This window comes from Vulpes lagopus, chromosome 12, assembly GCF_018345385.1.
Source record: "Vulpes lagopus strain Blue_001 chromosome 12, ASM1834538v1, whole genome shotgun sequence".
Taxonomy (NCBI): Eukaryota; Metazoa; Chordata; class Mammalia; order Carnivora; family Canidae; genus Vulpes; species Vulpes lagopus.
In genome coordinates, this window is record NC_054835.1 from 9,886,201 (window position 1) to 9,906,331 (window position 20,131).

The following is a 20,131-nucleotide window of genomic DNA, read 5'->3' on the forward strand; positions in this document are numbered from 1 at the left end:
CCTCTGCAAAGCTGTGTGCCTGCTCCCCAAATGTCTTTCCTCCAACTCCCAACCTCCGTGTTCCCTTGAGGCTTCGCTTCCTGGGTCTAGAGGCTACAGCAAGGGCCCCGGGCCCAGGTTGGGCATTGGAGGGAGACAAAGCCTCTCCCTCCCCAGTAGCCTTGGCAAACTCCTCTAGCCAGGCAGCAAGGCCATCACCTGCTGGGGGTGTTCCTCACTGGGGCTCAATTAGGGAGGTGAGCCCGTCCCCCTCCCATGGCTGGGCTAGTGGACACACACACACACACACACACACACACACACGCATGCACAGACTTGCATTCATGCATCACATGCTTAATGATGCTGGGGAATCTCTGGGGAGTCAGAGTGGGGGACCGCACCCCTGTGCACACTTGGCTATGGTGTCAGCCACACCCAGGCAGTGGTTCTTGGTTTCCCATCATTTGGTGGGTGACTCCAAGTGGCAAGATGCTCTCACAGACTCAGAGAGCCACAGCTTGTGAAGCCCCCGCACCGGTCTGGCCCAGGTCACCGAGCTTTTGGCCCATCCTCCCGTCTGCAGCCTCTGAATGAGCTTCCCGTGAGTAGCCAGGGAACATAAACATGGAAGTCATGGGGAGATGACAGCAGTAACCAAATGTCAGGCATTTCATTAATAATCAACCTGCCATGTAAATGAGCACACCCCACCTGATAGCACTCAGGCTGACATGCCCTGTTTTTCTTCTTTCGTGTCCCTAGCAGCTAAGACTGCTCCTGACCATCTCCTTGGAGAGAAATCGATGAATCCTATCACCAGCTACTAAATATCTCTGCTGAGAAATAATAACTCACAGCTACAAAGAGTTTTCGCATTTATAAATGTTTTTGCCCATATTTGCTCCTTTCCTACCTACAACACCCCCAAGGAAGCATTATCCTCAGCCCCAATTTCACAGACGTAAAGTGTGAGGCTCAGAGGAGGCTGGTGCCTGGTCGAGGTCCTGCAGCTGGAAGGTGTGAAGACCAGGCTGCAACCCCCGGCATCTGAATGCCACTACGATGCTTCCATTTCACCCCAGTGACTGGAGAACTAGAATCTTCTCTGATGGTTGCCACCAGGGATTTATATTTTATAAGACACAAGTAACAAACCTAGGTTAGAGCCAGTAAAAGAACTGTTACTGTTATCAGGGGCTTTGCAAGAAGACTAGGAGGCCAGGGTCCCAGTCCTGGCTCTGCTTCTTAGGGTTGTCTAGGCTCAGTTTCCCCTTCTGAAGTGTCAGATGGCTGAATGTGGGGATCTGGGGCCCCCTTGCCTCTCCAGTCCCCAGAATGGGGTTTCACATTTGCTGGAGGGGAATTGTTGGAAACTTTCTGAGGAGGGTTCCCATGAGAAGTCACAGTGGGGGTGGATGGAGCAGGTGGGCTTCTCTGTCGCTGTTATCTCCTAAACCTTGGAATGGGGGTCCCCATGAGCCCCGCTTAACACCCCTGCCAGGGTTGCTGGGAGGCTCCAGACAGGAACACAGACCCTGGGGCTTCTTACCCACACCCTGTGCCTGAGCAGAGCACCCCTCCTCCCATGCTTCTTTAGGGCAAACTGACCACCTTGGGGAGTGAGTGCACCCCAGAACCCGGCCTCATGGTCTTCCAAGGGGTGTTTCCCATCCTTATCATGAGATTCATGGAGGCAGGATGGAGGAGCTCACAGACTGGGGGAGGCATTGCCTGACTGTGTGGTACACAATAGCAAAGGGTCAGCAAAGATTTGTTTGAGTTGAAAAACATTATAGGCACCTATGCATTTGTGGAGAAGGGAAAGGGAGAAAGGGAGTGGGAGGGAGGGAGGTGAGGGAGGGAGGGGAAGGCGGTAGGAGGGAGGGAGGGGAAGAGAGGGAGGGGAGAAAGAGAGGGAGGGAGGGAGAGGGGAGGAAGGGAAAGGGAGGAGGGAAGGAGGAGAGGGAGAGGGGAAGGAGGGAGGGGGAGAGGGGGTGGGGGAGGGGGGAAAGAAAAATTTAACACACGTGGAGGAGATGAATACTCTTACTTTTTTCTTTCTACACAGATAATATATCACTCTTTTAATTTAAGCAGTAGTAGTTAGATAGGTAGGTGGAAGGATGGATGGATGGACCGGCAGGTTTTAACCAGAAGAAAAGGAGGCAAGAGCCACCTTGTGGCGGTCTGATGAGTTGCTTTCCGTGGAAAAGCAGGGCGCCAGTGTTGGAGTTGCCTCTGGCAGGGCACTGCCACACGCCAGTGCAGGCTGTGTTTGCAAGTGGGGCTCCCGCCCCCTCAACTGCCTGGAGCTCCTGGCAAGGAGCCTGGGCTGGGAAAGAGCTCCAGAATCTCCCCCGAATGACTGAGTCACGGGAAGGCAGAGAACAGGAGCTTTTCTGGTGGAGGAGGATGGCCCTGGGGCACAGCGGCCCCCTGGGCACGCCCAGCCCCAGAGTAAGGACCACCCAGTCCAGCCTCAAGTTCCAGGGTGGGTGGACTCAGCTCGTGTTTGTTGCATTCCACCTTGTGCAGCCATCCTAAGCCAAGGCCAGAAAGGTGCCCAAAGTCACACAGCTAATGCCAGCTGGTGCTGGGACCACAGCCTGGACCCTCGTGCTGCCTGCCCAGCACAGCACGTTCACCCCCCTCATCTCCCTCACCAAGCCCACCTGCGCCAGCCTGAGGTGTCTGCACAGGGGGTAGGGAGCTCTCTGCACACTGCCTGCTGCCGAGGGCAGCAGTCACTAATTCAGCCAGCATCCCCGAGGTCGGCTGTGCCACTGCCTGCTGAGAGGACTCCTACCCACAGGTGGCTGCTGATCCCACAGAGAAGCAGCTCAGGGCCCACTGACAAAGACTCCAAGGGCTGTGGTGGGTGGCCTCAGGGACTGTGGGCATCTAGGAAGGCCTCCTGGAGAAGGTGAGAGCAGAATGAGGCAGCAAAGGAGAAGATGGAAGAGAAGAATGTTCTGGACTTGGGGAACAGGAAGGGCAAAGGAATTTTGTCTCCAGCAGGAAAGGACATAGTGACATTCAGGTGACAATGAGAAGATGCTCAGAAAGTGGAAGGTCAGAGCCACGGCCCAAACACCTTTCTGGCCTCATTCTGCATGGTGACAAGCGCTTTCCTCCCAAATCAGCCCTGCCTCCTCAAGGTTAGGGCAGAAGGGTGGGCCACTCATGGCCAACTCAGAGCCCAAGGCCCTCCCCCGGCCACAGTGTTTGGTGCAGGGATGATGGTTTGTGAGTCAGCTCAAGGCCTCCTGTTCAAACTACCCAGGAAGGGGCTTTCTTTTCACCGGTATTTCCAAGATCATAGACTGCAGCTGCCAGTGTTGGTGATCTCAGCCCCAGGGAAGACAGCCAAGCTGAGACATGGAGAAAGAGAGAAGCATGCATGGATTCATGCATTCGTTCATTCACCCTGTGAACACATCCCTAGTGTCTACCATACACTATTGTCAGCCTTGAAGACTCAGCTGTGAGCCAGGCAAATGCCACCCCTGCTCTTGTATGGCCTACATTCCAGGTGGGCAGTCAGGCCAAATAAGAGATCAATAAAAAGGTAATAACAGGGCATTTCCGGATATTTGTGGTTGCCAAGAAGAGCAAAAGGGTAGGATGATGGGGCAGAAAGTGGCTGGGGTGGGAAGGTCCTGCTTTAGTTGATGGCCAAGAAAGTCTCTCCACCAAGATGACATTACAGCTGTGACCCGAATGAGCCAATCGTGGGGGAGATCTGGAAGTTAGGCCATCCAAGCAGAAGGGACCAAAAAATGCAAATGTCCTGATGCAGGCATGAATGAGGTCTAAACAATATCGTCCGAGCTTCTGGATCTAGCCACGCCTGAAGCTGGACTCTTCAGTGCCATGAACTAATTGTTTGGTTGCTGTTATTCAATGAGTATAAACTGGGTTTCTGCAACTTGCATTAGAAAAAGCGCTGTCGGGATCCCTGGGTGGCGCAGCGGTTTGGCGCCTGCCTTTGGCCCAGGGCGTGATCCTGGAGACCCAGGATCGAATCCCACATCGGGCTCCCGGTGCATGGGGCCTGCTTCTCCTTCTGCCTATGTCTCTGCCTCTCTCTCTCTCTCTCTCTCTCTCTCTGTGACTATCATAAATAAAAAAATAAATAAAAAATAATAATTAAAAAAAAAAAGAAAAAGCGCTGTCATTTGAAAACAGTCTAACACTGTGAAAAACATTGCTGATCTCTGAAGCTAAAGCTGTGTCCTGTTAGGTAGAGGGAAATCTTTGAAGGTTTTTTTTAAGATTTTATGTATTTATTCATGAGAGACAGAGACAGAGAGAGAGAGAGAGAGGCAGGGACGTAGGCAGAGGGAGAAGCAGGCTCCTTGAAGGGAGCCCGATGCAGGACTCGATCCCAGAACCCTGGGATCAGGCCCTGAGCCGAAGGCAGATGCTCAACCACTGAGCCACCCAGGTGTCCCCATTGAAGGTTTTTATTTTTTATTTTTTTAAAGATTTTATTTATTTATTCATGAGAGAGAGAGAGAGGCAGAAACAGGCGGAGGGAGAAGCAGGCTCCATGCAGGGAGCGTGACATGGGACTCAGTCCTGGGTCTCCAGGATCAGGCCCTGGGCTGAAGCTGGAGCTAAACCGCTGAGCCATCGGGGCTGCTCACCCCCCCTCCCCAAGGTTTTTAAGTCAGGTTTTTAAATTCCTGCTCCATTCTAGGCTCATCTCTCCCTCCCCTTGTACCCTCTACTGTCCACGGGTACTGAACTTGGCTGCTGTCAGTTCACTGAAGGTCCTGCCTCCAGCTCTTTATTTTTTTATTTTTTTGCCTCCAGCTCTTTAAACCTATTACTCTTTTTAGACATTCTTCCCTACTTTCCTCCTCCTGACTAAGATCAGCCTGGCATCAACCAAGATGTCCCTTCCATTAGCTTCATTAAAACTCATGACTTTGCATACACGTTTACATCACCGAACTTATGAGTCCAGTTTGCAACTTTCAGGATACTCTGTCCCACCTGTGAGACCAAGGAAGGCACTCAGGACGGTCCCGTCTGGCTCCTGTTGGAAACTCCAGCATCTGCTACCTAGCAGGCGCTCAATAAACATATATTGGTGAAGAGAGTGATAGACGGAATGTTCTTATCCATCAAAATTCACATTGAAGCCCTCACCCCCCTGTGATAGTATTTGGAGGTGAGGTGTTTGGGATGTTAATCAGGTTAGATGAGGTCATGAGGGTCCCCCCCAACCCCTGATGGAATTAGTGTCCTTATAAGAAAAAGGGGAAAAGCCAGAGCTCTCACTCTTTCTCCCTTTCTCTCCCTCCATCCCTCCCTCCCTCTCTCTCTACCTGCCTTTCTCCCAAATGAGGACTCAGCAAGGAGGTGGTCAGCTGCAAATCTGTAAATCGAGATGCTTATCCTCACCAGAAACAGACTCTGCTTGGCATTTTGGTCTTAGACTTCCTGGTCTCTGCAAAAAATACATGTTGTTTACATCACCTAGTCTGTGGGATTGGGTTATGGCAGCCTGAGATGACTAAGACAGGGAGAAAGACAGGGGGCAGAGGGCAGAAGGAAGAGTCTGGAATGTAATAGGTACCAGCAGTAACTGGAATAAATGAACCACGTAACAGGGCATAGGGATGCTGCAGTGATTTAGGCCCTGGGGGAGGCTGACCAGAGGCTAAACCTCATTTCCAGAGCTGCCTACAACAGGGAGTGGTGTTAGAGGTGACCCAGGGGCTGGGAGGTTTCAGGTCACAAGGGCTCCAGGCTGCAAGGTGTGCCCGGCCAAGCGGGATACGGCTCTCAGAGGATCCCAGGTGGCTGCAGAGAAGGCCCGCTTTCACTTCCAGGCTGGGGGCCTGGCCTAGGAAGGGAGCCCCTGAGTCGGTTACTACAGGGGGAAGATAAATACCCCAAATGGGTTTACAACCCTAGAGCGGCAGCTGCGTAATCCCACACGGCAGCTTTATCCCAAACAGCAAAACACTCCGAATGAAGAAAGGGGTCGGTGAGCTGAGCTGTTAAATATGCTCTTAAAAGCCCCAAGGGAGGGCAGCCCGGTGACTCAGCGGTTTGGCGCCACCTTCAGCCCGGGGCGTGAGCCTGGAGACCCCGGATCGAATCCCACATCGGGCTCCCTGCATGGAGCCTGCTTCTCCCTCTGCCTGTTTCTCTGCTTCTCTCTCCGTGTCTCTCATGAATAAATAAATAAAATCTTAAAAAAAAAAAAAGCCCCAAGGGAATTTGGGAAGTACTTAAATAAAATAACAGCCGGTGGAAAAAAAGAAAGACCCACTGGACAAGACGAATGTGGATACGCCTGTACCATGGAGCGAGAATGGGAAGAAATGGGAAATTTTCTCAATGTCCTTGGATTGTCTTACATTTTCTGCGTAATGGCAAACAGTTCCAGTTGACTATTAGCAATGGATATTCCAAAGAATATTCCAGATGTTCCCACACTCTCTCTACCGAAGAGGGTGCACGGGCTGAGAGAGACCGTCTCCATCTCTGGGGTAGGGCCTGTAGGTTGGGACCCGGGCCCCCACAGCATCGTAGGTCCCGCTGACCTCCAGGCTGGCCTCGCAGCAGAGAAGCCTCCCCACAAACCGCCTTTCTCCTCATGTTGGGGCTCCAGACCTGCAGTTTAAGTTGGGGCTTTCTGTCGCCAGACTTGTTTTCTTTATGAGGGAAACATAATCTCTCCAGTGCTGGGTCTTGAAGAGCATGCAAATCAGCCTAACAGTGCTCTGTTTTGTGAGTGTTCCTCTTATGCAAATCCTCCTGAAATCAGGCTGGAGGGGCAAAGGAGGGAAAAGTGGGGGATCCGGGAATGGGGCTCCGTGCCAAGGGGGATGTGATGTACAAGGCTAGCTGTGCCAACTGACCCCACAGCCCTGGGCCTCCCCCGTCTCCTCTGCAGCCACCAGATGGCGACACACGCAGGGCCTGGGAACCTGAGCCCGGAGCGGGCTGAGGGCTTGGGGACACAGCTGGGGCGCACCTCACTGGCTCCTTCCCCTGTTCTGGGGCCCAAGTTGGGGAAGGGTGACTTTGACTTTTCTTCTCAGAGGTCACCTGTGCAAGGACAAGAGGGGCCTGCGTGTCCAAGAGGGGTCTGCAGTGGCTTTGGAGCAGAGCGCTGCTGGCTCGGGATGGAGCGGAGACAGAGACAGAGGAAGGAAGGAAAGACTAAGGAAAGTTATGAGGTTTGTTGTTGTTTTTTTAAAGATTTTATTTATTTTTTCATGAGAGACACAGAGGAAGAGGCAGAGACACAGGCAGAGGGAGAAGCAGGCTCCCTGCGGGGAGCCCGATGTGGGACTCGATCCCAGGACCCCAGGATCATGCCCTGAGCCCAAGGCAGATGCTCAAGCATGGAGCCACCCAGGCGCCCCAGAAACTTCTGAGTTTATGCAAAATTAGGTATATAAGTGTTTTATTTTTAATTTTAATTTTTTTTAAGATCTTATTTATTTATTTGAGAGAGACAGAGAAAGCACAAGCAGAGGGAGAAGCAGGCAGAGGGAGAGGGAGAAGCAGATTCCCCGCAGAGCAGGGAGCCCGATGCAGGACTCAATCCCAGGACCCCCGCAATCACCACCTGCACTGAAGGCAGACACTTCATTGGCGGAAACACCCAAGCGTCCCCTTAACTTTAATTTTAAAAACAGACTGATTTAACCATTCCTCTCTTTTCCAGCCTGGGGTAGCTGAAATGTCCGGGCGCAGAACGGGCTCCGGGCTCCCGGGGAGGAGGGCTGGCGGGAGCATCGAGTCGGAGCCCGGGGGAGCTTTGATAAGCAAATGCAGCCCAGCGCTCGGGCGCTCTCTATTGGCTGTTCCTTCACCGCCAGATTTTGACACAAATAATCAGATTGAAAATCAAGGAGGGGAACAGAAGAGGAAAGAAAAAAAAAAACACACACAGAGAGTGAGGGGGGAGGAAGGAGAAGTATCTATTGGAGCAGAGAGTGCGAGGTTGACAGAGTGGAGCCGATCCCCAGAGAGACTGCGAGGTTCCCACCAACACCGCGGCAGGGACCAGACAGCTGAGCTGGGGACAGGTGAGGGCTGTCATCCCAGCCTCTTCTTTTTAAATTTGCATGTCTGACTTAGATTGTTTCCAGGCAGGTCACCGGGGCCCTTTGACAGTTACAGGAAGAATAAGGTGGACTGGGATATCTCTTTCACAGGATGCAGCTTTCAGCCCTTGAACCCCGTGGAGAGGAGGCAGTGGGAGAAAGAGCCCTATAGGAGTTCCACCCTCCACCAACAATGCATAAACAGCCTTTCCAAAGCCCGCTGGGGTCGGTGGGAGATCGCCCGTGTGTGCCAGCTCATGCCCGCAACCCCAGCTCTCCCAGGGACCTGGGCAGAGCGTGGGGGCGACACTTGTTCAGGTGCCTGGCTCAGTATGGCTCCTCAGGCACCGACTGGCTGTCCCCCTCCCAGTCCCCCAGCACCCTGAGCTTTCCTCGTCTATAAAATTGGAGTGAAATTGAGAGAACTCTGGGGGAAGTTCTATCTCCAGCATCCCACACTCCTTCACCTGAGTTCCTGGGGCACCTCAAGAGCGAGTGCCCTCTCATCCAGAGAACCTCGTGAGGGGACGAGAGAAAATGCGTTTGTCCACCACCCCCAACCCCAGCCTCCAAGAACAAGAAAGCTGCAGAAGGGCAGGTGGCATCTCAGTCTTTTCCACCTAATTTTGAAGAAAAGGCCAAGTTTAAAGTCTGGGCATCTGGGGTGAAGCATCTGCTCTAAAATAGGGCTTGTTAAGGCAATGGGGCTGTGGGGGGCATGTCTATAGAATAGCTGTGGGTATGTGCTTGTGTATATTTTTCTTAGGGGAAAGTCCTCAGCTTTCATGAGTTTCCTGGAGGGGGCAAATTAATTTGCAGGCTCTGGGCATGCATGTGGTAGCAACTAGCTGAGCTGCACCTGCTCACGCCTCCTGAATATTTCTTAGCAGGCAATGAATGGGTAGATTTTAGTCTCAGCAAGGTGGCAAGGTACACCTTGCAACTGATGCATAAGGAACTCTTTGAATAAGGAGATGTGTGAGGGATCCTCCAACTCAAGATTTGGGGAGGTTGGTGTGCTTATTTCCCTGCAGAACGTGCCTGGGAAGCCTCAGAAAGCCATATCTGTGTTGGGTTTAATGGATGGAGTTACTCAAAAACAATGCAGGACATTTTCTTAAGGCTTTTGGGATGGTGGGTGGGGTCGGGGTCCTCTTGGAGAACCCCGAAGTTTCTGGTACCAAATCGCCCCTGGGAAAAAAGCCAGATCACATATGATACTCTCGTCCCTTTTCAGAAGCAGCAGAAAACCTTAGCCCTCCTTAAATATAGAGGGAGGATTTGTTGTTGTTGTTGAGTTTTCAGGAACTCAAACCAATGGGAGTTGCTCCAGTTCAGAAATGTTCAGGGAATGTTCTGTTCACTCATTTTTGTTTCTATTGTAGTGAAATATACTTTACAGGGAAGCAACCATTTTAATCATTTTTAAGTGTACAGTTTCTTTTTTTTTTTTTCTTAAAGATTTTATTTATTGGGCAGCCCGGGTGGCTCAGCGTTTTAGTGCCGCCTTCAGCCCAGGGTGTGATCCTGGAGACCTGGGATCAAGTCCCACGTTGGGCTCCCTGCATGGAGCCTGCTTCTCCCTCTGCCTGTGTCTCTGCCTCTCTCTCTCTCTCTCTCTCTCTGTGTGTGTCTCATGAATAAATAAATAAAATCTTTAAAAAAAATAATTAAAAAAAGATTTTATTTATTTATTCATGAGAAACACAGAGAGAGAGGCAGAAACACAGGCAGAGGGAGGAGCAGGCTCCCCACAGGGAACCGACACAGGACTCAATCCCAGGACCCCAGGATCATGACCCAAGCCAAAGGCAGACACTCAACCATTGAGCCACCCAGGCATCCCAAGTGTACAGTTTCTGTAGCATTAAATGCGTTCTCAGTGTTGTACAACCATGGCCATCTCCAGAACTCTTCATCTTCTTAACTGAAATGCTGTCCCCATCAGACACTGACTCCCCTCTCTTCCCCTCCCTGAGCACCTGGCTCTCGCCACTGTCCTTTCCATCTCTACTAGTTTGACGTCTCCAGGGATCTCATATAAGCAGAGTCCTGCAGCATTCATCTTTTTTGTGACTGGCATATTTTGCTTAGTGAGGTCCTCAAGATTCATCTACGCTGTGGCAGGTGTTCCTTCCTTTTTAAGGCTGAATAATGTTCCCTTGTATGGATACACCAATTTGCGTTCATCCATTGTCTGTTGATGGACACCTGGGCTGCTTCCATCTTTTGGGTTCTGCGAATAATGCAGCCGTGAATTTGGGTGTACAAACATGTTTTTTCCCTGCTTTCGATTCTTTTGGGTATCAGCTCAGAAGTTGACTCACTCCTCTGTGACATTGCAGCCTTTGAACTCAGGAGGAGACATGTGACAACTGCTTGGAAGCTGCGAACACAAACAATGACCTCTTTCTGTTGGGTCCCCTAACGTGACCCAGGCCCATTTCCCCTGACTCCTACATGGAAAGGGGTTTTTTTTTGTTTGTTTGTTTGTTTGTGTTTCCCCTTGAGTCATGTCTTTAAACATAAAGGAAGTCCAAAGGGTCCTCTGTCATAGACTCTGAGAAACAGCAGTCTTACCCAACACTTCCAAAAAGGGAACCCGAGTGATGAGGCTCATAGTCAAGGCAGGTCAACAAGGCGCTGAAGATCAACAAACTGTGCATGGGATTTTAATGCTAAAGGGAAGTTTAGAAATCTCTTAGTCCAACGGTCCCTTTTGAGAGATAGGAGTACCAAGCTCCAGGTTGGAGGCTGATGCAGTCAAGCTCAAGGTCACAAAATCAGACTCAGCCCCACAGGAAGCCCGTGGCACCTCATTGTGTGGAAGCAACCAGGTTGCAGCTGCGAGTTAACCTGGAAGGAGGGGTGTGGGGCCAAGATTCTGACTCGGGGTCAGGGCACCCTCTATTGGGATGGAGAGTTTTGGAAGAGATGTTAACAGCAAGTCTCTTTCCGGAGGCCGATACCATCAAGGCCTCTGTCTCATGAAGAAATCTTAGGGTTCTTTCACAATCTCTGCTCAGAGCTCTTTCTCAGAATGGTTCGTGTGAATCAAAACGGTGTGGTTGTTAATTAACTACAGTATAGGTGATTGGTTCCTGTTTTTTTTTTTTTTTTTTTTTTAACTCAGCTAACAGGGGCCAAAAGGAAGTTCTTCTGGTGTGTCCTCACGGGGAGCTTAAAGGCTGGGCCACAGGGTTGGCTGTGCCTCCCTGCCAGGCTTAACTGAGAGAACGTTCTGGGGAGGGAAGGTTGAGGAGATAGATCAGAGGCTCTGAGTGGGTCATGAGAGTCAGCCCTGAGAGTCCCCTTCCTCCAGCCAGGGAACCTAGAAGCTGGGACCCGTTGCTCATGAACTTGTGTTGTCCTGACCGCTAAGCAGTTGACCTCTATGGTGTCAGGCTCTGAGTCCAAGGGAATACCAAAGCTTCCTGAGGGAATCTTTCTCTCCTGCCTCTCTGCTCAAAACCCTTCAGGAACCCATGTGGAGCTTCTGGGTTCTAGAAAAGATAGAAATCAAAAGAATTTGATTTTTCAACCATCTTGTCCCACCAACCAGCCTTCTCTCCCTGCTCTAGGCAGGCTGTCTTCATGGGTGGCTGGAAAGACCACAGATGCCATCAAGCAGGGCCCTGGGCCAGGAGTCAAGTCCCAGCAGGACAAGAATATGGGGCCTGGATGAGCCACTTCATTCCCTCAGCCTCAGTGTCCCCTGTGAGCCCAGAAGACAATCACTGCTTCTCTTGCCCTCAGTGGCTGTCAGTTTGATGGCATAATGCACACCAGAGCTTCAGACACCTTCCTTAGCATGTCAGCGCAGTTATCTCCACACCAAATAAGTGCCCACCCCGTGGTCTGACAGTCGAGAGTGCAGAGGCCTGGGGGACAGCCTGGGATCTGCCTGGGATCATGAGCCAGTCTCCGAGCCTTGATTCCTCCTCCAGGAAATGGGACAGTAGCGACACAGCTCACAGGTCCAATTTAATGGAGCTAAGGCTACACAGATCCTGGCTACAAGAAGTATCTCCTGGCATTCCAGCAGGTTCTCATTGCCTACCTTTGGTCCTTGTTGCCTTTTAATAGAATACTATGTAAAAAAAGTGATAAATCATCTTTTGATAGAGAGACTGTGGCCCTTGGAGGCACCCCCAGAACAAAAGGCCAAAACCACGCAGCCCCTTGCCTTCCCGGGCATGTGTGGGTCTCCTCTGGCTTGGCCCAGGGTCTGGCCTCCCCAGAGGATTCCTGGAGCCAAGAGTTAGAAGGGGGAAGGAGGGGATGATGGTGAGAGGAGTCCTGGCCGGGGAGGGGGAAGAGGCAGAAGGAAGACTGCCCCCAGCAGATAAGGCCACCACCGCGGGCTTCCTGACAAGCCTGGGGGAGACAGCAGGCCAGGCAAGCCTGGTGAGGGCAAAATCTGACAGCTGGACCAGAGCCTTCAGGTCCTACCTCTTCATTTCAGATCCCAGAGAGGAAGGGCGTGAAGCATGTCCCTGCTCCTGGTCCAGGGCTCGTCCCTGTCCCCAGAGCCCACCTGCTTTGGGCAGGGTACTGCAACCAGACGGGGGATGTGACCAGACTGGACAGGACAGGACGCAGGCTGTGCCTGCCTTCCTGAGGCTTCCCCTCCCGTGGGCTGAGATGCCACCACCTGCTCTGTTCTCCTGCAGCCTCAGCATTATGCTGAGCACTTTGCACACTTGCTTGCAGTAGAGGTCCTTTCTGCCGCAACAGTCACGGGCAGGTGGCTTCTGATCCCCATCCCCATTTAGACTGGACACTGAAGGTTATAGTGGGGAGGGCAGGGCCTAGCATTGCCCCGGGGTGGAGTGGCCTCAGCAGACTCCTGATGCCCTGGGGGCTCTGGTGAGGAGGGGCAGACAGGCCTGGGCACAGCCGGGGGTCCCTCTCCTGCCTGGCTTGGGGTCACCTCTGGGGGAAGGACGACTCCCTGAGCTTGCTCCAAAGGCAGGCCTCCAAGCTGCCCTCTCTAATCTCCCTCCTCCCAGCTGGCTCCTCGCCTTGGCCTTATCACCCCGCACTGGCTGCTGTTGGAGCAGCTGTAATCCTTTTCCCGCGCTTGGCCCTATCACCCCTTAGCCTCGCAAGGTGGCTGGCCTGGAAGGGGGCTCCTGACCCACACCTGGGAATGGGACCAGCAAAGGAGCCACCAGGAATGGTATTGGCAAAGGATTTCCTGAACTCCTGCCTGGGTGCGGCCTGGGGATGGGGAGAAGGAAGGACCACTTAGATGTTCTCTGTCTCCCCTCAGGAGAGCCTCATGGCCTGAGCACAAGGATGTGAAACACCTGGGGGGAGTGGGGGCAGGAGACGCTCTCCTCATAGCAAGCTGGGAGAGTCCAGGTGTTCAGGCTGAGCGGCTCTGCCCCTCCCAACCCAGGACCAAGGCCCAGGACCAAGGGCAGATCTCTTTCCTGATTTGGGCCTCCAATCTCCCTTTACCCCCTGACTGGGGGATTCGGGGATGATGGGGCTGAGCTGAGCTGCCCAACTTAGTTCCTGCAATTGCTGGACATTGGCCTCTTCCTCCATGTGCACAACATACCCTCTGGCTTCCCAGTGGGCTGGAGTGCGGGGGTCCTCTCGGGCCTTGAGCCCTAACACACGACTCCAACCCTCCCTTCCACTCCCACTCAGAAAACGAGAGAAGGCTCCTCCTCCTCTGGGCACCAGGCTCTGGGCTGGCGCCATGGATAAGGTGCAGCCCTGCTCAGTGCCACAGTAATGTGGCTTTGCAATTGAGGTGCCCCCTCCATGTTGCAACCTGTCTCCCCCCAACACCCCCACTATGATAAGCGCTGAGCATGTAAGATGCACTCTCTGGCACCACCAGCCTGGATACTGCAACTTACAGAAAACGGAATGGGCCAGAGAGGTTAACCGTCTGCCCCAAAGGGCACAGCGGGTGAGCTGAGATTCTAACCCATGAGCATCTGACCCCGAAACCTGAGCTCAGACCGCCCCTTTCGTAGCCTCCGAATGCAGATCCCACAGGGGCGCAAATGCAGCTTTCTGGATGCAAGGCCCATGGTGTGTCACGTTTGGAGACACCCCTGCCCTTCCTTCTCTGCTCCCAGGGCCACTCAGGGCTTGTGGGCAGGAGCACACTGACCCTGGAGGTTTTCTAGAAGGTGGGCATATTAATTTCCTAGCAAGGGAGGTAGTAGGTGGTGGAGGGGAGGTTAGAATTTTGTAACCACTGTAGCAAAGTCCCCGAAATTGGGTGGCTTCCAACAACACAAAATTTATTCTTTCAAGGTTCTGGAGTCTAGAGATCCAGAATCAAGGTGTCTGCAAGGTCAGTTCCTTCTGGAGGTTCTGGGGGAGAGTCTGTGCGGCGTGGCCTCTCCCTTGGCTCGTGCCTCCCCCTCTGCCCTCCCCTCTACCTCTGGATGGGGCCAGTGCATCCTTGGTGCCCTTGGCTTGTAGCTGCATCCCTTCCACCTCTGCTCCCGCCTCCAGACAGTGTTCTCCCTGTGTCTCTGTGTATTTGTGCCCCAAGATCTCTCTTCTTCCAAGAACCCTAGACCTATTGGACTTAGGGTCCACCCCAACTCAGTATGACCCTGTCTTAGGTTGGTTAAAGCTGCAAAGACCCTATTTCCATACGATCACATTCTCAGGTTCCGGGTAGACATGACCTTCTGGGGGACACGATTCAGCCTGGGACAGTGGATTCTGATTTCAGGAGGAGGCTCTAAAGTACAGAGGCTGTTGCCCCCGTGTCTTTCCTAACTGTTCCTCCCTCTCACCCGACCCAGCAGGTGTGGGGCGCACGCTTACAATGCCACGGTCCTTCCTGGTAAAGAGCAAGAAGGCTCACACCTATCACCAGCCTCGCGTCCAGGAAGATGAACCGGTCTGGTCTCCCGCCCTTGGCCCTGGTGAGTCAGAGCTCTCCCTGCTGCACCCACCCAGGGCTCCCTGCCTCCTTGTGTTGGGGTTGCAGCAGCATCCCTTCTGCAAGCAGAAGCTCAGTAAATGTTGACTGAGTGAATGAATGAATGAATGCACCCATCTCTTCTGACCCCTTGGAATGATGGGGTCATCAGGATCGGAGCTGGTCCTCAGCAGCTGGCATGTGGGGCTGAGCCAAACTCAGAAAAGATCTAGGACTGAGGCCGGATGCTCGGAAAACAAACACTGGTCTAGGAGTTCTCCTCGGGAAGGGGCCAGTGTTCCCTTCAGCCTCCACCCTGCTCCCACCATCCTGAGCAGGGCCCATACATGCGAGCAACTTGGACAGGAGCAAGTGGGTCTCTGGGTCCCCATCTCCTGGGAAGGGAGTCCCCATCCACCACCTCCCCCCAACCCCTGTTCCCTCTTCCCAGAGCTGTAGCCTGTGGCTCTGATGGTCTTGTCTCCCCACAGAGGCCAGGGGCCAGGTCCTGAGCAACACTCCTGTCCTCAGTACCCTGTTCCCAAACCAGCGCCTGACCTGGACTGATCTCAAACGGGAGCCAGAACTGGAGCTGGACCAGAGCTTGACCAGGATGACCTTGGTGCCAGGTACCCAGGCCCAGCACCACCACCCCTGCCCCCGGCCATTGCCTGCCAGTCAGTGCAAGTGGAATGGAGGGCGGATGGGCTCATGGAAGCAGGGATCCTTGGAGTTCTGGAGTCAGGAAAGATCAACAAAGTCATCTGGATACAATCTGAACTCTCTAGCTTCTGCTTGGACCCTCTAGGATGGGGAGCTCACCCCAGATGAGAGCTTCTGTGTGGTGGGTCAGAAGAAGCAGCTGGGCAGGCTGATGTAGTGGGTGAGGCAGGCACTCTGCAGGTGTTGGGGGGAATTTCTGGGCTGTAAATCTGGGAAGCCACAATGAAGACCCGGACCCTCTCCTGCAGTAAATAGTTTGGGCTACACACCAGAACCCTTAGCATGGGGTCACTAGGTAGAAAGGGCTGGGGAAGTGGTGTCCTAATTATCAATGAGTCACCCCCATTCGTGTCCCACTCTTCACAGAGGGCCCTGCTGTAATGCCCCGATCCCAGGACAGGGACTCCGACTCACCCCCGTTCTACAAGCCCAGCTTCTCCTGGGATGCCCTGGCCTCGTCCTATGGCCACAGCTACCGGCAGGCCCCCTCCACCATGCAGTCTGCCTTCCTTGAGCGCTCCGTCAGCCTGTACGGCAGCCCTCTGGTGCCCAACACCGAGCCGCCCCTGGACTTCAGCCTCCGCTGCTCCCCGGGCATGGATGCCTACCACTGCATCAAGTGCAACAAGGTGAGCAGCTGCAGCGTGGGTGGGCTCAAGGGTGCTGCTCTGTAGCCTCGCTCCAGGTCCCTGGCAGCTGCAGGTGTTCACAGCTGGGTGCTCCCTATGCTATGGATCCTGGGTCCTTTGGTGGGTTAAAAATGCTTGTCCTCAGGGATCCCTGGGTGGCTCAGCAGTTTAGTGCCTGCCTTGGCCCCAGGCGTGATTCTGGGGTCCCAGGTTTGAGTCCCGCATTGGGCTCCCTGCATGGAGCTTGCTTCTCCCTCTGCCTGTGTCTCTGCCTCTCTCACGAATAAATAAATAAAATCTTAAAAAAAAAATGCTTGTCCTCACCATGAGAATGAGGACCATGAACCCTGGCTGTGTTGCCAGTCTGGCACTAAGCACTTGACATGCGTGAGCCCTGGGATGTGGACAAAAGGCTCAGTGAGGTTGAGTCACCAGCCCAAGAGCACACATCAAGTAGATAGCAGTAACTGACATTCAAATGTGGCTCTAGCGACCTCCTGGCTCTTAACCACTAGGCTCTTTAGCCCCTAGGTAGGGCCAGCAGGGACCTTTGACCTGCTCCCACAGCCCCATTTTGTAGACAGGAAACCCAGCCACAGAGAGGCAAGGGGACCTCCCCAGGACACACAGCAAATGCCAGCAGAATTGGCAATCCCGTGCTCCTCCTGCCTTATGCCCACCTGTGCCTGGGCATGGAGGTGGAGGGGGGGGTGGCCGTGGGACCCCAGGCCCAGCTCCCTCTCCGCAGCCCCCTGTGGCCTCACACTCTGCCCCTGCCCCCAGGTGTTCTCCACCCCACATGGGCTTGAGGTGCATGTCCGCCGCTCCCACAGCGGGACCCGGCCCTTCGCCTGTGACGTCTGTGGCAAAACCTTCGGCCACGCCGTGAGCCTGGAGCAGCACACACACGTCCACTCCCAGGTGGGCAGCTGGCCAAGCACAGGACCCCCCCCCCCATTCCTGCTCTGCGCCTTCCGTAGGAAGCTGAGGGGCTATGATGGAGTCTCTCGCCTTTTCCTGGAGGGTGGCACAGATCAATGGTCCTTAACTCTCTTATCTGGGTCCCCAAAACCCCCTTGTAAAGATTATTATATAATATATACTTTAATTTGTTCTTTGTAATGAATATTTGTGCTTTTAGCGCTAGTTACATTACAGTTTTCCCAACACCTACTCTTAACATTCTTCCCTCCCTGCTGGACCAAATAGGCTCACGTGCTGTTGGAAGAGGCTCCTGGCCCAGTGAGACTTGGGGGGGGGGGGTGGCAGAGACGAATGTCTATGAGGCTCATTTCTGTGTGGCCTCAGCTTTGAGGCTCTCGGGTTTAGAATCTTGGGGTCAGGCTTCAATGTCCATCTTGTCCCACTTAGCTTTTCTTGAATATTCCACTCCGGGAAAAGCACCCAAGATGACCCAAGTTGCTAGCACCAGAGTCGATGAAAGCTCAGGTGGGAAAGGCAGGATGTGGTCATGAGATCCACTGGTGAGCACGCATCATGTGCCTGTTGCCGGCTCCCCTCTCTACCCTTTGAGTTCATTACTGCTGCTCTAATGTACAGATAAGGAAACTGAGTATCCAGAGGCTAAATGACTTGGCTAAGGTCCCATGGCTTATTGGGACAGAAGCCAGAATCTGGCCCCAATAATACAGACAGACTCAACCAAAGCACAGGGAAGCCCATGATCATGCCCTTGGCCAGTCAGTCTATGAGTCAATCAACAAACATGTGTTGAGGCTTATTTGGCTGGGATACAGTAAAGGTTACAGGGAAAAACCCATAGGTGTCCTCTCCGGCCCCATGCCTCAGTCCCCCTTGGGAGGCAGAAACGGGGGGTCTCTGGGTCCTGCTCCCCCAGGACCTGTTTTTGAGGCCACCCCAACAAGTGTCCTGTTCCTCAGGGGATCCCGGCAGGGCCCAGTCCTGCACCCAGCGTGGCAGTCCCGGGTCTCGAGGCCCCGCCGGCTCCTGACCCCCCGGGGCCTCGTTTCCTCCGGCAGGAGCGCAGCTTCGAGTGCCGGATGTGCGGCAAAGCCTTCAAGCGCTCGTCCACCCTGTCCACGCACCTGCTCATCCACTCAGACACACGGCCCTACCCCTGCCAGTTCTGCGGCAAGCGTTTCCACCAGAAATCGGACATGAAGAAGCACACCTACATCCACACCGGTGAGGTGCCCGCCCCTCGTGCGACCCAGGTCCCCTTGACCAGCAGAGCCCTGTCCCCAGGTCCCCTCCCTTCCCCTATACAAGGTCCCCGCTTCGGACAGGAGTGGGGTCAGGTCACTGAGTGAGGAGTGCTCCCCTGGCCACACTGTTCCTTAGATGCGCATTTAATGTGTAGGGAAAGCACTGGAAAGGAAACAGCACAAGTGTGATGTGTGGGTACAAGTGAGTCTAGCAGGTGGATTTGTCACGCATGCATTCCTCCAGTGGGTCACTGCTTGGCTGTTAACCAAGAGCCTCTTTGGCACTGGGCGCTGGGCACATTGATAAACGGGACGGACCCGGGCCCCATCCAATCAGGGTGCAACCCTGGGGGGCGGGGGTAGGGGGTGACAGAGCCACTGCTCTCCTGCCTCCCCTCTGTAGTTCTTTCCTAAAGCCGTGAGATGACACACAACAGAGTTTGGTGAAAAACGCAGGGCACGGGGGCGAGGGGCCCGGCACAGATGGCCCTGACCTGGTCCTTGCTGCCCGCAGGCGAGAAGCCGCACAAGTGCCAGGTGTGCGGCAAGGCCTTCAGCCAGAGCTCCAACCTCATCACCCACAGCCGGAAGCACACCGGCTTCAAGCCCTTCAGCTGTGAGCTCTGCACCAAGGGCTTCCAGCGAAAGGTGGACCTGCGGAGGCACCGCGAGAGCCAGCACAACCTCAAGTGAAGCTGCACCTGCCCCCGAGATCCTGGAACCGGAGGGAGGCCAGCCTCGTGCACCCAGATTCCCTGTCTCCTGGAGATCGCACTGGACAGGAATCTCTCAGCTTGTTTTGAGACTCACAAAAATTGCTGCGTGACCTCAAGCAAGTTGCTTTCCCTCTTTGGACCAATTTTTTTTTTCCTGCTGCAAAATGTGGGAACTGGGCTGGGTCTTTTCTGAGCTGAAGTTCTTTTGAGGTCTGAGTTTGGGCACCTTCCCCAGGGCAGAGACCGGATGGCCAGCGTAGCGCCACCCCTCCCAAAACCCCCCGCCCATGGACAGGGATGCCAAGAATAATCCCGAACTGGAATCCACAGAGAAATCCTCCCCCTCTGTCTGCAGCCTACCATGCTGAGATCTCGTTTCTGGGGGGGGCTTTTTCTGGCTGCCACAATGGCCAGAGCTGCCTCCTGCCCCAGTGGAAGGCCAAATACCCCTCTGCTTCAGCCACATGTGCTGGCTGTCCCCCACTTCTGACTGGCACTCAGCTAGCCACGGGGGTCCCGGTTCTGCTTTCAGGCCGCGGGGCTGGTGAAACCAGTGGTCACGGCTCTCAAAAGAACTGCTGTAAATAAAAATAAAGACACCAATTTATTTACCTTTGGCCAGTGTTTATTAAGTGCCTCCTGGGTGCAAGTTCGGCTTTGGGAAGAGATGGCAGGGAGCTGTAAAAGGCTGAGAAAGCTGGGGCACCAGGTTGGCTCAATTGTTGAACCACGTGACTCTTGGTCTTGCGATGTAAGTTCGAACCCCACGTTGGCTATAGAAATTACTTTTTAGGGACGCCTGGGTGGCTCAGTGGTTAAGTGTCTGCCTTTGGCTCAGGGCATTATCTCGGAGTCCTGGGATCGAGTCCCACATCAGACTTCCTGTGTGTAGCCTGCTTCTCTCTTTGCCTAT

The 20,131-nt window shown here is 53.8% G+C and overlaps 1 protein-coding gene across 2 annotated transcripts; it reads left to right on the forward strand.

Annotated features, from left to right (window-relative positions):
- The first annotated feature begins 7,951 nt into the window (after positions 1-7,951).
- Positions 7,952-19,829, forward strand: GFI1B (growth factor independent 1B transcriptional repressor). Of its 2 annotated transcripts, none has more exons than XM_041726336.1 (7): positions 7,952-8,042; positions 14,849-14,968; positions 15,456-15,593; positions 16,054-16,316; positions 17,100-17,237; positions 18,218-18,482; positions 19,017-19,829. In XM_041726336.1, the coding sequence occupies exons 2-7, from the start codon at positions 14,869-14,871 to the stop codon at positions 19,193-19,195; spliced, it is 1,083 nt and encodes a 360-aa protein (XP_041582270.1). In that variant the 5' UTR covers positions 7,952-8,042; positions 14,849-14,868; the 3' UTR covers positions 19,196-19,829. The 2 variants fall into 2 exon arrangements, with proteins under 2 accessions (XP_041582270.1, XP_041582271.1); XM_041726337.1 differs by having other exon boundaries at positions 18,317-18,482.
- Positions 19,830-20,131: the final 302 nt, after the last annotated feature.

What these genes read in the sequence shown, in the direction of transcription:
- GFI1B (XM_041726336.1), top strand. Translation starts at nt 14,869, where the DNA reads ATGCCACGGTCCTTCCTGGTAAAGAGCAAGAAGGCTCACACCTATCAC. An exon ending in CAGGATGACCTTGGTGCCAG is followed by an intron (nt 15,594 to 16,053) that starts GTACCCAGGCCC and finishes CACTCTTCACAG; the next exon opens with AGGGCCCTGCTGTAATGCCC. An exon ending in ACACACACGTCCACTCCCAG is followed by an intron (nt 17,238 to 18,217) that starts GTGGGCAGCTGG and finishes CCTGTTCCTCAG; the next exon opens with GGGATCCCGGCAGGGCCCAG.